The sequence below is a fragment of the Onychomys torridus genome, chromosome 7 (genome assembly GCF_903995425.1).
Source record: "Onychomys torridus chromosome 7, mOncTor1.1, whole genome shotgun sequence".
NCBI lineage: Eukaryota > Metazoa > Chordata > Mammalia > Rodentia > Cricetidae > Onychomys > Onychomys torridus.
In genome coordinates, this window is record NC_050449.1 from 66,183,470 (window position 1) to 66,199,135 (window position 15,666).

A 15,666-nucleotide genomic window follows, 5' to 3' on the forward strand; every position below is an offset into this window, starting at 1 on the left:
AGGAGAAAGTGTTATATTCTCTGGAACTGGAGTTACAGGTAGCTGTAAACCTCAAAGGGTGGGTTCTGGGAACCCAACCCAGGTTCTCTTTAAGAGCTGCAAGTGCTTCTAAGCACTGAGCCATCTTTCCAGCCCTGCTTATCACTTTTCTATCCAATCACCTTTGCATTAACAATAAAAATTAAGAAATGATGTATTTAGTAACTGTAAATTTTATCAATAAAAGTGGAAAAAAAGGGTTGGGGATTTAGCTCAGTGGTAGAGCGCTTGCCTAGCAAGCGCAAGGCCCTGGGTTCGATCCTTAGCTCAAAGGGGGGGGGGGGTGCTGGAGAGATGGCTCAGAGAATAAGAGCACTGACTGCTCTTTAAGAGGTCCTGAGTTCAATTCCCAGCACCCACATCGTGGCTCACAACCATCTGTAATGAGATCTGGTGCCCTCTTCTAGCATGCAGTCAAACATGCTGTATACATAATAAAGATAAAATCTTTTTAAAAAGGTGGAAAAAAGATGTTAGCTTATCTTCTTTTTCTTCTCTATTTCAGAAACATGGGAATCTGCCTGGTAATAAATAGATAGACAGACACACAGATAAATGAATAAACAAGTGAAGATGTGATAAATAAATAAATGATGATGTTAATACACTCAGAATTGTCTTGTAATGAAAGATCAATATTCACTTTATTTTTCTGGCACCCATTAAAGGGGAGCATAGAAAAGGCCCTTCTTGTGACAGAGAAATATATGTAAGCAAACAGAAGTAAGGGGAGGAAATTTAAGAATTTACTAAAGGTTTTTCTGCTCCTAGAAGATTGTAAAATAGAGACTATCTTCTATTAGAAATGCATTCATGTCTTCCTTGCTTAGTTAGCTCTTGACCTTTTTTAGGCCTTAAATTAGCTCCTGTGGTGGTGAGAGAAAGGGCTGGGGGAAGGCTGCCTTTCTAAAGGAGTCACAGGTGCGTTTGAACCACTCTACCCTTGTTTCCAGAAGACAGATCGGAAAGGTCTTGATGTGCCGTTGGCATGTTACAGGTGATAATCCTGTATGTTTCAGTGGAAAAAGAAATGTAAGGTTAAAGCCCTTGTGATCCTCTTAAGAGCTGCTTTTGTCCCTATGCCCTGGACTCCAGTTTCCCATCCCTTTGCCAGGTTTCCATCTGCTGCTTCCTTCTTTGACCTGCGTGTTACCGGTGGCTGGCACTGCACAGTGGGAACATTTACTCCTTTCACTTAAGACAGTAATACTGAACATTCTACAAGAAATGTTTCGTTTTGAAAGCATGATAGTAAATTGTGTTTTTACTGACAAATTCAAAACGTAAGTGTTGCCTCCTGGTGATTCCATTGTTATTTCATGTACAGTTCCTTCTCAGGTGCTGTCTGTATAGGCAGCCCATTTAATTTAAAGTGGTTTCAACCTTAACTGTGTATCACATATTGCTACAGTGGACTAAGGAAAAAAGCTTTTGTTCATATGCCAACACTGCCCAACCTTGACTTTCATAAAACTGGAGATGGAGTAAGGATTCTACCTTTTGTTTTAATAAATGTACATTTAGTTGAATGCATTCTGTACAATATCCTGGTTAAAGTCAGAAACTGAGAACTGTTCTGTCTACAAATAATTGAGAAGAGGGAAAGAAAAATCACCCACAGTAGCCAAAAGGTGCTTGCAAAAATGACCTACATAAACATGAAACTCAAAAAGAAAGACCTAATTAGATTACTAATTTGTAGATAAGTCCATAGTATATATTGATGATGCTTATTTGCATAAGGAAAGAAAATTTGTAGGATATCTATAGTATGACCTCTCTAGAAAAGAAAACAGGACTACTAAGCAATATAGTTGGGTTTTTTTGTTTGTTTATTTTGTTTTGAGCTGGGGATTGAACCCAGGGCCTGGGCTACAGGTTGAGTTCCAGGAAAGGCGCAGAGCTACACAGAAAAACCCTGTCTTAGAATATATATATTTATATTTATATAGTTTTTATTGATACTAAAGCTTTAGAACTACCAAAAGCATCTGTTTGTATCTAGCTGCCATTTTTTTTGGTTGGATTTTTGTTTGTTGTGGTTGTTGTTTTGAGACAGAGACTCTCTATAGCCCTGTCTGTCCTGGAACTCACTATATGGACTACAGTGGCTGTGAACTCACAGAGATCCACCTGCCTCTGCCTCTCAAGTGCTGGAATTAAAGATGTATGCCACCACACCACGTTGTAGCCATTTAAACTGCTATATTCACCCTGCACTTGACTGACTGTTCTTTACTGATTCCCTCTATAGGCAAAGCTGTTACGTGTCTACCAACAGCTCCTATATACTGTTTTCACATGAGATGTATGTTGTATCTTTCCATAAGAATACATATCTTCAATGTACTTCATTTCTCTGAAATTATTATTATTGTTGTTATTACTTTATAAAGTTAACTTTTCCTCTTTGCTTTATATAGTTGGAAGGAATTGAACCATCTGGGCAGCTTCAAAATATTGATGAAGAAGTTATCTCTTCTGCTTGCCGTCTTGTGTGTGAGTGGGCCCAGAAAGTGTTAAGCCAGCCATTTGACACGGTCTTGGAATTAGCCCACTTCCTTGTAAAGAGTCACTATATAGGCACCAAGTCAATGGCAGCTCTGACTGTGATGGCAGCAGCACCAGCAGGTATGGAAACTGACCGCATTGCTATACTTAGAGCTGACAGCAAAAGGAGAGCTGGGGGCCAGTAAGATGGCACAGTACATAAGGGCACTTGCTGCCAAGCCTCCTGATCTGAGTTCAAACCTCAGAACCTGCATGGTGGAGGCAGATAACTGACTCCCTCCTGCAAGTTGTCCTGTGACCTCTCCATGCAGTCATGGCGCATGTGCATCCATAAATAAGTGAATAAAGTTTAAAAATTCATTAATGCAGAATTTGACCAAAAAGCTTCATGAGTTCATTGTTATTCTAGTTCACACTAAATACAGATGTTTTATTAAGCCAACAAAATGAAAACTATATTGTTAAATTGTAGAGCTTAGGGGTTGGGGATTTAGCTCAGTGGTAGAGTGCTTGCCTAGCAAGCGCAAGGCCCGGGGTTCGATCCTCAACTCCAAAATAAAATAAAATAAAATAAAAATTGTAGAGCTTAATCCTATACTTTTGTATATTGCTCTGCTGGAATAAACTATTTGAATTTCCCTATAATACTGTTTGTTTCTTTGTTTGTTTGTTTGTGTATTTGTTGTTTTGGGGGGACCAGGTTTCTCTGTGTAACAGCACTGGCTGTCCTGGAACTCACTTTATAGACCAGGCTGGCCTCGAACTTAAAGATCTGCCTGCCTCTGCCTCCCGAGTGCTGGGATTAAAGGAGTGCACCACCATACCCAGCACAAGTGTAACATTTTAAATGGGCATTATACTCAAGACCAAGCTGCGTTGAAAGACTAATTCAGTTATTGTTTTATCTGATCTTTGAAACAAGAACGTGAGAGAACTGTGTGAATTGTCTTTTGTCACATATCAGGAAAGATACAATGTGCCTTGGAATTCCTGTTCAAAGTTTTAAGAGGGAAATGATCCACCACTGCCCGGCAATACTTTTTTTCAATTAAAAAAAAAAGATGGCTATTTTTAAATGTAAAGAATATTCTATGTGTCTAAATTAGTTAGATGTTAAAAAGTAAAATGAGATTAAATTTTAAAATTTAAAATGTTAGGCTTCTATCCCAGAAATTAAACTTATAAATAAAACAGTCTTGAACACCATGACTGATTACCTGGTTCCATAAATAATAAACTTTTTGAAGTAGTACTATAAAATAGCAAGAGTTTTGTTTTTATTTTGTTTGTTTGTTTGTTTGGTTTTGTTTTTTGGGTTTTTTTGTTGTTTTGGTTTTGGTTTTTCGAGACAGGGTTTCTCTGTGTAGCTTTGCGCCTTTCCTGGATCTCACTCTGTAGACCAGGCTGGCCTCCCAAGTGCTGGGATTAAAGGCGTGCGCCACCACCGCCCGGCTGTTTGTTTTTAGACAGGGTCTCTATTGTATAGTGCCTAGGCTGTCCTGGGACTCATAGAAACCCTCCTACCTCTGTCTCCAAAGAGTTTACCACATCTGGCTGCAAGAGAAATTTTTTTTTTATTTATCTATTTTTATTTTATGTACATTGGTGTTTTGCCCTCACGTATTTCTGTGTGAGGGTGTCGGGTCCCCTGGATCTAGAGTTACAAACAGTTGAGAGCTGCCATGTGGATGCTAGGAATTGAACCCAGGTCCTCTGGAAGAATAGCCAGTGCCTTTAACTGCTGAGCCATCTCTCCAACCCAAGAAATATTTTTAAGGGCATTTAAGTGAGAATTTTAATTCAAAGAGAAGTTTTTAGAACTGACAGTTTTAGCAATTAATATTATTATTGAAATATCTGATGCACTCCTAATTAATTGCTGTGTATATGGTATCAATTCTAATGGAAAATTTTAAATGCCTTATTTCAGTTATACCTGAGGTTATAGAGTGAATATATTACATTACTTTACTTTAGAAAATTATTTCTGTGAACAGAATATTAACATAAATTTGATTTCCAAGATAATTCTTCTAAGTTAAAACTATTTTTAAATCTGCAATACATTTATCCTGAAGAGAATTTCTGTTTGTGGTGTGTGTGTGTGTGTGTGTGTGTGTGTGTGTGTGTGGTGTGTGTGTGTGTGTGTGTGTGTGGTGTGTGCGTGTGTGTGTGCGTGTGTGTGGTGTGTGTGTGTGGTGTGTGTGTGTGTGTGTGTGTGTCTTCTCTCCTCCTCACTTTACTACCAGTTGAGAACCAGTATCAGCAAAACAGCCTCTCACAGTAGCTAGTCATAGCTTTTCCTCCCTGAATGTGAACTGTATATGAGCAAAAGACTCAAGCACGGTGGTGCTTAGTAAGCCCAGTGTTTGTAGCTGAGGAGCTCACATATATGTTACCTCCCTTAATTTCCAAGTAGGCTTGCGAAATAGGTGGTTTCATTCTAGGAAACAGACTTTGGGACATAAAATAGTTTATCCTTGGCCAGATAAGTAATGCAGCCAGGATTGAAAGCCTGTTGCCTATCTCCAAAGCCCAGGGTGCCTCAGTTATTTCATACTACCTTCTTATCATCTGGATAAATAAGACTTTGAGGGGTGTGGAGCCTTCACTATCTCCACTGATAGTGGGAAGGCACCTCTGTGGATAGAGCTTAGAGTTCTTATGGAAGAGGCGGCTCCATCTGTTTCCCATTATTTGCAAGACTGACCAAAAGAGAATAAAGGAATTTTTGAGGAATAAGTGTGAAGTGGAGAGATGGCTCAGCAGTTAAGAGCACATGTTGTTCTTGCAGAGAACCTAGGTTCTATTCCCAAGACCCACATGTCCGCTCACAACCATCTGTAACCCTGTCCCAGGAGATCTGAAGCCCTCTTCTGACCTTTGCAGGTACCAGGCGTGCACATAATGCACATACAGGAAGACAGAACATTCATACACATCAAATAATAAATCTTTAAAATGTGCTAAAAATTATACATATGAAGAGGTGATTTCCATATTTAAAAGCAATTTATGGGGACACCGAACTTTTTGCCAGTTAATCATTACTGAAAACTCTTTAAATCACTTGATATTTTGTTCTTAATTCAGTAAACTTTTAAAAGAATATTTGTGATAAATATTTTCATCCTTTGAAGGTAAATTAATTTTTTTTATAGATATAGTAAGGACAGGTTGTTACAAATGTCATTTTTGTGAGTCAGCTGCTTGGAACTCATTCCTGTTCAGAGACTCTGGAAAGAAGACAAGACAGGAAGCTGTGAGCCATTGGCAGAGGTTTTCCTGGGTGCAAGTGCTGGAAAGAAAGCTGAGACAGAGCCAGAGGAAGCAGCGAGGCTGAGTTCAAATAGGAAAAACAATAATTACATTATTTCAAAGAAAGGGAGAGGATCAAAACTGAAGGATTACCGATCAGAGTTTGCAGAAGAGAGCTCCAGTGTCTTTCTGTCTTCCAGCCTTCCTTCCCTGCCCGCACCCTGTTGTGGCTGTAACTAGAGAGATGAAGAGCAGGGCAGGGGACAGGAAGCAAGGTGCCAGAGCAGGCTCCCCTGCTCCTCCACAGCATATGGGAACTTCCTACTACCTTTAGTGCCCCTTCCCAAGTACAGAACGAGCTTTGTAAAAGGGCTTTTGTTACATACTCAGTTTTCTTAAAATTGATCTTGCTTTTTTTCTGCTATCTTGCTACTCTATTTAAAAGTTATCTTAGTAACACTTTTCAAAATGCCTTAACATTAGAAATTCTGCTTCTTAATTCCTCTAGGTCACACTGGAATAACCATAAAGTAACAATTAAAATAATGGTTCATATTTTTGTGAATTTCTGGTAAGATTAAAAACTTGTTTTCACCACATAAATTTTTCTAGGCTATGGAGTGGTTTTAATGAATATTTATTAGGTTATCCTTATGGGCTGAATATTAAAATTATGAAATTTATTAATTTCATCCTAATTACAGAAAGGGATAAGAAAACTTGCTGGCATCTAATACAATGTAAAAATGTTCTATTGGCATGTATTTTTGTGTCCCCAAATTTATGATATAGCTAATCTTTTAAAATTGTTTGCCATTGTTTACCTAACTGAAACTGCCCTGGTCAAATCATATTTTAGGATGTCAAAATCTTGCTGACAAATATTTATAAATGGAAGTCTATTACTTTGCTTTGTAACTAAGATGTGAATTACAATATGCTGGCTTAGTTGTTTTTTTCGTAGCTAGCTAGCTACATACTCAAAGAAACTTGAGTAATATGGTTTTCCACAAAAGATAGCATTTATTTTAGCTTTCCTTTGTGTTTATTTTCAGGACTTAAAGGAATTCCCCAGCCTTCTGCTTTTGTACCTACAGCTGAAAGTAATTCTTTTCAACCTCAAGTAAAGACTTTGCCATCTCCAATTGATGCTAAGCAACAGTTGCAACGGAAAATTCAAAAAAAGCAGCAAGAACAGAAACTACAATCCCCATTGCCAGGAGACTCCTCAGCAAAAAAGCCAGAAGGCACTACAGCTAACGGAGTGGCTAGTCTACCCAATGGAAACCCTGCTATCCTTTCTCCCCAGCCCATTGGAATTGTGGTGGCAGCTGTCCCTAGTCCCATTCCGGTAATATTATTACTAGAGTTTGGCCTTACTGAGATGCTGAGAAGTCATTTATTTTATTAGAGGTGGCAGGTGAGAAGGCAAGGGTATGTGTAGCTATAATCATAAACTGGCTTTATGACCAGACTCCCCTTTGGTTGTTTGTCTTTCATTTTAAATGTGTATTGCTGATAAAAAGCAAACTCTAAACCTAACAGAAGGGAAGATAGAAGGATGAAGATTTGTGGGTTGGAGATTTAGCTCAGTGGTAGAGCGCTTGCCTAGCAAGCTCAAGGCCCTGGGTTTGATCCCCAGCTCCAAGAAAAAAAAGAAAGAAAGGATGAAGATTTTTAAGGTGTACATATAACCAGTCAGAACTTGAGTTAGAATAAATCCATTTCAAAGTTGTTTTATCTCTGGCTGAGTCAAGAAAATATAATCAGCTGGGCAGTGGTGGCACACGCCTTTGCCTTTAATCCCAGCACTCGGGGAAGCAGAGCCACGTGGATCTCTGTGAGTTTGAGGCTAGCCTGGGCTACAGAGTGAGATCCAGGAAAGGCTCAAAGCTACACACAGAAACCCTGTCTCAAAAAAAAAAAAAAAAAAGAAAAAAATATATAATCATAAATTTTTGGGAGCCTAAGTGTTCTGAATATTAAAGTAGATCAAATTAGAATATAGTGTTAATGAATTTTTTTTAAAGATTTATTTATTTATACATACAGTGTTCTGTCTGCATATGTCCTTGCAGGCCAGAAGAGGGCACCAGATCTTATTACAGGTAGTTGTGAGCCACCATGTGGTTGCTGGGATCTGAACTCAGGACCTCTGGAAGAGCAGTCTGTGCTCTTAACCATTGAGCCATCTCTCCAGCCCTGTTAATGATTTTATAATTTAATGTGAGCCTGCTTCTGTGGTTAGCTGGATAGATTTAGGAGTAGAATATTGTTCAGGTTACTATCACACAACTAACATAGTAAAGGGACTTTTCAAATGCAAGTGTATCTTTCTAAAGTAAAGTAATAACCTTTCATTATTATTGGTATTAAGGGAATATTTTCTCTTGTTTTTCTTCTCCATATAAGTATCTTTATCATTGCTATTCCATTAAAACTTCAAATAGCTGATACCTATATTGTCCACTGGGGAACAGACTTCAGGAGATCTCAGTTTTGTCTAGGGCCTCCTTATCCTTGGTAGTTTTTAAGACTCTGTAAGCCTCCCTAGGAGTGAGCTGTCTTCTTAGAACAGATTCCGGTAGATACTTCGCCTTTCTTCATGATTGTGGCCCTTTTCCCTGTAACCTCACTAACCCACTAGCTAGGCAAGTATTTACCATAGATATGAGTAGTTTGTTCTGTCAACTGGGAAGTAACCTAGTTTTTCCCCGTGTATTACTATATTTCATAACTTTGTTACATTATGGCTATATTTGTTAACATATTTGTGGGTCTACTTTTTACAGAATGACCCCAAAGAACTCTCTTCTAACATTAAAACCACCTTACTTCTTTTTAATTAACATTTAATAAATCCTTTAATACTATGTAGATGTACAACATACTGTTGTATCCTAGACCTATTAAAGTGGACTTTGTCTTTTCTACGTTTTTTCAGGTCCAGCGGACCAGGCAGTTAGTAACTTCACCAAGTCCAATGAGTTCTCCTGATGGCAAGGTTCTTCCCCTCAATGTGCAGGTGGTCACTCAGCACATGCAGTCTGTGAAACAGACACCAAAGACTCCTCAGAACGTTCCAGCCAGTCCTGGTGGGGACCGTTCTGCACGGCACCGCTACCCTCAGATCCTACCCAAGCCAGCAAACACCAGTGCGCTCACCATCCGCTCGCCCACAACTGTGCTCTTTACTAGCAGTCCCATCAAGACTGCCGTTGTACCTGCATCACACATGAGCTCTCTAAATGTGGTGAAAATGACAACAATATCCCTCACACCCAGTAACAGTAATGCCCCTCTGAAACACTCTGCCTCAGTCAGCAGTGCTGCTGGAACAACTGAGGAACCAAGGAGCGTTCCTCAGATCAAGAATGGTTCTGTCGTTTCCCTTCAGTCTCCTGGGTCTAGGGCCAGCAGCACTGGGGCAGCTTCTGCTGTGGAAGTCAAAATGGAACCAGAAGGTTCATCAGATGAGCATCCTCTGCAGTGCCAAGAGAACTCTGAGGGCACTAAAGCTCCCCTCACAACACCTAGTGCCCTTTGGGGGCAGAAAAGTAGTACAGATGGAGCAGCGCCAAAACCTTCCAATGAAGGTGTCATTGAAGTAAAAGCAACGAAGGTCTGTGACCAGAGGACCAAATGTAAAAGTCGCTGTAATGAAATTCTGCCAGGCATCTCAGCAGGCAATAATCAAAGCACTGTTACTCTCTCGGTTGCTACTCAGAACTTCACCAGCACCAGCTCACCATCTAATGGTGACTCAGCAAATAAAGACCCTAAATTATGCACTAAAAGTCCAAGAAAACGACTGTCTGCCACACTGCAAGAGTCTCAGGTGCCCCCTGTAAAGAAACCAATTGTGGAACAGCTTTCTGCAGTTACCATAGAAGGTCAGAAACCAGGCACTGTCCAGAAGGACCAAAAGGTTCCACATTCAGGGAAAACAGAAAGTTCAACAGCAGGTGCTCAGATTCCAAACAAGGTGTCAGTCAGTGTCGGTTCACACGTTACAGAGGATCAGCCCTTGAACCCTACTCTGGTTGCCAATGAATCAGTCCTGGAGCAGCAAACGACACCATCATCGTCTCCAGATGTAAAAGTAAAACTTGAAGGGAGTGTCTTTCTCTTGGACCATGAGTCAAAATCAGATGGCAGCTTTAATCCTAACGAATGGCAACAAGTTCCTAAGGATTCTGACTTCATAGCCGCCAGCTGTGAACAACAGCAAGATATTAGTGTTATGACAATGCCTGAGCATTCTGATATCCATGATTTAGAGAAATCTGTTTGGGAATTAGAAGGGATGCCACAGGACTCATACAGCCAGCAGCTACATAGCCGGATCCCAGAATCTTCTTTGAGTCAAATACAAGCACAGTCTTCAGACCAGTTGCCACTGCAGTCCGAACTGAAAGAGTTTGAGTCCTCTGTTTCCCAGACAAATGAAAGCTACTTTCCTTTTGATGATGAACTTACACAAGATAGCATTGTGGAAGAGCTGGTGCTAATGGAGCAGCAGATGTCCATGAATAATTCACATTCTTATGGTAACTGCTTAGGAATGACCCTTCAGAGTCAGTCAGTAACTCCAGGAGCTCCAATGTCCTCTCATGCTTCCAGTACCCACTTCTATCATCCAATCCATAGCAATGGCACTCCAATTCACACACCTACACCCACACCCACACCCACTCCTACACCAACCCCAACCCCAACCCCAACCTCTGAAATGATTGCTGGGTCTCAGAGTCTATCACGGGAGAGCCCTTGCTCCAGGCTTGCCCAGACAACCCCTGTGGATAGTGCTTTAGGAAGTAGCCGACACACACCCATTGGTACTCCGCATTCTAACTGCAGCAGTAGCGTCCCTCCAAGCCCTGTTGAGTGCAGGAATCCATTTGCATTCACCCCAATAAGCTCCAGTATGGCTTATCATGATGCCAGCATTGTCTCAAGCAGTCCTGTGAAACCAATGCAAAGACCCATGGCCACACACCCTGATAAAACCAAGCTTGAATGGATGAATAATGGGTATGGTGGGGTTGGTAATTCATCAGTTTCTGGCCATGGCATTCTCCCAAGCTATCAGGAACTAGTAGAAGATCGTTTCAGGAAACCCCATGCCTTTGCTGTGCCTGGACAGTCATACCAGTCTCAGTCCAGACACCATGACACTCACTTTGGTCGTTTGACTCCCGTCTCTCCTGTGCAGCATCAAGGTGCCACTATCAACACCAACAAGCAAGAAGGGTTTGCAGTCCCTGCTCCTCTTGATAACAAAGGAACTAATTCATCTGCCAGCAGCAACTTCAGGTGCCGGAGTGTGAGCCCTGCTGTCCATCGCCAGCGGAATCTTAGTGGAAGCACCCTCTATCCTGTGTCTAATATCCCACGGTCTAATGTAACTCCCTTTGGAAGTCCAGTAACCCCAGAAGTTCATGTTTTCACAAATGTTCACACAGATGCATGTGCCAACAACATAGCTCAAAGAAGTCAGTCAGTTCCCTTGACTGTCATGATGCAGACAGCTTTCCCAAATGCTCTGCAGAAGCAAACAAACAGTAAAAAAATCACTAATGTTTTGTTGAGTAAACTCGATTCTGACAATGATGATGCAGTGAGAGGTTTGGGAATAAACAACATGCCCTCCAATTATACAGCCCGGATGAATCTCACTCAGATTTTGGAAACGTCCTCTGTTTTTCCTAGTGCCAATTCACAAAATATGATTGATTCCAGCACTTCTGTTTATGAATTCCAAACACCATCTTACCTCACCAAAAGTAATAGCACCGATCAGATCAGTTTTTCTCCTGGAGATAATCAAGCACAATCTGAAATTGGAGAACAGCAATTAGATTTCAATAGCACTGTTAAAGATCTGTTGAGTGGAGACAACCTGCAAACCAGCCAGCAGCTGGGAGGTCAGGTAGCATCTGAGCTCACCAACACTGCATCTGATTTCCCTAGCGACATCAGGTTGTCTTCTGACCTCTCAGGCAGCATCAATGATTTGAACACCTTAGACCCAAATCTACTGTTTGATCCAGGTCGCCAGCAGGGACAGGATGATGAAGCCACACTGGAAGAATTAAAGAATGACCCACTGTTTCAACAGATTTGCAGTGAGTCAATGAACTCTATGACTTCATCAGGTTTTGAATGGATAGAAAGCAAGGACCATCCTACTGTTGAAATGTTGGGATAAATTGTGTTTTATAATATGTAGCACACTGTATCTAAAGACATATGTATTGTATTTGTCTTAATGGAAGTGCCTCCCGCAGCAGAAACACTATTAATTGTGACCTTTTAAAAGCGTTTGCTGCAGAAGTGGTTTCTTCTTCAGTAGGAAATGGTTAGACTTGCCTCAGTTCTGGACAAGTTTCTGAAGACAGTAGGCTGTAGAGCAAGTATTAGGTTTTAAATTTTATAATGTTCCCCATTTAATCACATTTGCTAGTAAAGAATCCAGCTTTTTACAAGAGCATTCTGGGTTTTTATTTTATATAAGTTTATTTTAATTCATCAGTTGATCTACAAAGAATTTAAAAGAAACCATCCATTTTTAGTCATAGGCTGTTTTTTTGTTGGCATTATCTTTTAGGTATGAAATCATAGCTAAGGTAAACTGTAGGCAAGAGAGTCTTCCTTAAAACAGGGATAATATTCAGGTTATTATAAATATTTAAGCTTGAAACATGAAGCTACTGTAGGATGAGAAATCTGTAGGACTTTCTGGGGCTTTGGTACCATTTACCCCCACAATGAAGGGCTTATGTAGGAGAAGATAATGGAAAACATGTTAATTAAGGAGAGTAAAAGCTGCACTAAAGTTTTAGAGGAAACCTAGTAGCCATTTTTTTGTGACATTGCGTTAGTCCAATTTTAAAAGGTGGCTTTTAAAATGGAGCTCTCTAGCTCACACACTTTGGCTCTCCTCTCTTCCTGTCCCTCTTCTTCCCCTCTCCCTCCCACTCCAATTTCCCTTCCCTCTTCCTCTCCTTCCCTCCCCTCCCTATTTCTTACACACACACACACACACACACACACACACACACACACACACACACTTGATGACATTGAAATCTAATAGCAGAAGTACAAGCATGTTAGAAAACTGTCTCGTGTTTTATTATTTGCTTGTTGAGACTGGAGTGTTAGAAGGCAGTAGAGGCTTTTTCTTAGTTTCTTCACCATAGCTCTGTGTACATACTGCAGTTCTACTAAAGACTGACTTTAATGCTGTCGCCATGGTGTCCTTTAGTGGTCGGCTTTCCTCAGCTCGCTCACTCCCTCGCTTCTCGGAATGTAGTAATGCAGTTTGATCATGGATCCTTTGCAGAACACCAAGCAGGAAAGAGATAATGTTAAGAGCCCAGCAAAAAAGCATTTCCTCATATGAGGTGTAGCCTCAGACCTTTGTATCTCTGATAAAACAAAGAGGGTGATAATAGTACTTGAAGAAGAGGAGCATCTTATTACTTGCTTAACTTATTTATTGTGATGGACACGGTTGCAAAAGAAGTAAAGCACTCAGGATTTGTTTTAAAGTGTTTCTCTATGGCTCCCATTTTTGTTTATGAATAGTATTTATGAATTTCATGTTAACACAAAACTAGTGGGCAGCTTCATTTAAGTGAGTTTCAAGGTAATTTTCAAAGAGATTAAAGTTAACCTTAAGTTCTTAAAAGCTAACATGAAACCATTCACTGTACTCTCCTGAACCTAGCCAAACTTTTCTTTACCTTAATTCAAAAATAAATCAGAAGACTGCAATCCGAATATTAAATATGATGGAAGAGTTAATTTAATAAGGGTCCATTGTTCAACAGGTTTGAAGAGTAGGGTATTAACATATTCTAATAAATCAATGGTGCTAGAGTTGGCTCAGAGGTTTATCTATGGATATGTCCTAGTTACTGGCATATGTGTGTGTTTGCTGTTAATTTGGTTTAATGATTTGTTAGATTTTTCTCTTGATACTAGTTATTTCTTCACTGTACATTGAGACACAGCACTACTGCACACCAAAGTATGTAATACCCAAAGGAGACTGTGATTTCTTCTAACAGATGATGGGAGCCTTTCTCAGTGAGGTACTCTGAAAAGGAGACTTTGAGGCCATTCTAATCCCTGTTTACATTGTTAGCTTCCTACTAATATAAAAATAATGGAAATCTTTTTTGATAAAAAAAAAAAAAGTATAGAGACTGGAGGATTTTTAACCCCCTGTGTACAGTATTGCAGCAAACTCTTTAAATTTGGCTGAATTCGTCCAGCAAACTTTTTGGGGTTCATATATTGCACTAAATTTGTTGAACCTGTGGTAGGCACATCTCTTAGGATAAATGCAACCAGTACAGTCCACAGATTAAAATTTTTAAATGTGTTTCATTATGAAAAGACAAAATATCATCAAAGTGACAGATGAAATTGTCTTATGTAGCAATGTGCACTGATCTCAATGAGATATTTCTATTTCTTATTCTCTTACATGAGAATATTACAGCAGGAAGAATTAAGTTTAGTTTGCTTCACCATGTTAATACATGATCACAAAATGTGCATGAGTGTTCTTGACTTATCTTGTACAGTACTAGGTAATCCTGTAACCACTTTTTTTCCCCTCTTGGCTGTATTGAAACTGGCTCTGTGTTAACCAGGTGAGCATAGTTATTCACAGGTTATTTTGCTTTTTTAATGTTTACTAATTCTGCTTAGTTGTTGTTGAATATGTTTTTTTCTTGGGATTTTTTTCATTGTTTTGATGTTTAAAACATTTTGCATACTGTTTTATCATGATAAGACTTCATGAAGTAAATACTTTTGCATATAATTGCAATAAGCACTGACTTTTGAACTGAGCAGGAAGGAGCGTGTTTTGTGCAGTGCATCTGAGGTTCGGATAACAGTCTTGTACTACAGTGTGCTTACTACACCAGAGGCGACAAAAGCCAGCCCTGTTGTGTGTCTCATTTAGTGCAGAGTCAGCCCCGGTGCTTTGTTGTCTCTTGTACCTGCTGAGATTACAGTAGTGGACATCGCAGTAGCATTTCAGTTCTCTTTTCTTATTCAAAGTGCTCAAATTGTTTTTTAAATGTTTTCAAAAACAATTAAAAACGTTTTATATTATACTGACTGGATGTTAAGATGATTTATGGGGTGTATTTTTATGGGCAATTTGCCATTTTATAAATATGTACCTGATGCTATATTTCCCTTGAACTGGTGAAACTGTAAAATGGGTACAAGGCAAAACATGCCACATCTCTGCTGATCCAAGAGAGCTGACAGCTTGCTCTTTCTCCATTCTCTGGGATTGCATTATTCACTGGAGATTTGTCGCCAGTGGTACATGCGTAGAGTTTCTGTTGGCGAAAGGCCATCCTTTCATTTGTTCTTTGATGTGGATTTGCTTTCATGTGTCAGGTTGGGGACTATCTATGTTGCTGTATTTCAGGAGAATTGAATACAAAAATGAAATTTTCAAGTCCCAGATATATTAAATGTACAGAAATTGTAAGCCAGGACACAGGCCATGGCTCTACAAAAGAGGCAGAAGACACCAGAAACTTCAGCTACTACAAAGACAGGGAACCAGAGTCTAGGATGGAACTTGGTTACTTTGATACAGAATCGTCAAGAACCAGCATCCGGGACTATAACATATCCTAGACATGTTCTGAATAAAACAGCCTACTTCCCTGTATATACAGATCTATGAATATCTGACACCCCTCAGCTAGATCCCTAAGATTAGTCAGCTGGAAGCAGTCACAAAGGAAGTGAAAACTGAGAAGGAAGGTGAGTAAAACACAGGAAAACTCCCACGTTGGACAGGGGGCAGTCACA

The 15,666-nt window shown here is 39.9% G+C and overlaps 1 protein-coding gene across 2 annotated transcripts in view; it reads left to right on the forward strand.

Moving 5' to 3' along the window:
• The window catches only part of Rfx7 (regulatory factor X7), a 96,675-nt gene extending 81,729 nt beyond the window's left edge, over positions 1 to 14,946 (forward strand). For both annotated transcript variants that reach the window (XM_036192372.1, XM_036192371.1), the window contains exons 7-10: positions 1,439 to 1,523; positions 2,463 to 2,670; positions 6,864 to 7,159; positions 8,753 to 14,946. In XM_036192372.1, coding sequence (XP_036048265.1) covers positions 1,439 to 1,523; positions 2,463 to 2,670; positions 6,864 to 7,159; positions 8,753 to 12,019 — 3,856 coding nt within the window. In that variant the 3' untranslated portion in view covers positions 12,020 to 14,946. The remainder of the gene's footprint in view (positions 1 to 1,438; positions 1,524 to 2,462; positions 2,671 to 6,863; positions 7,160 to 8,752) is intronic.
• The last annotated feature ends 720 nt before the right edge of the window (positions 14,947 to 15,666 follow it).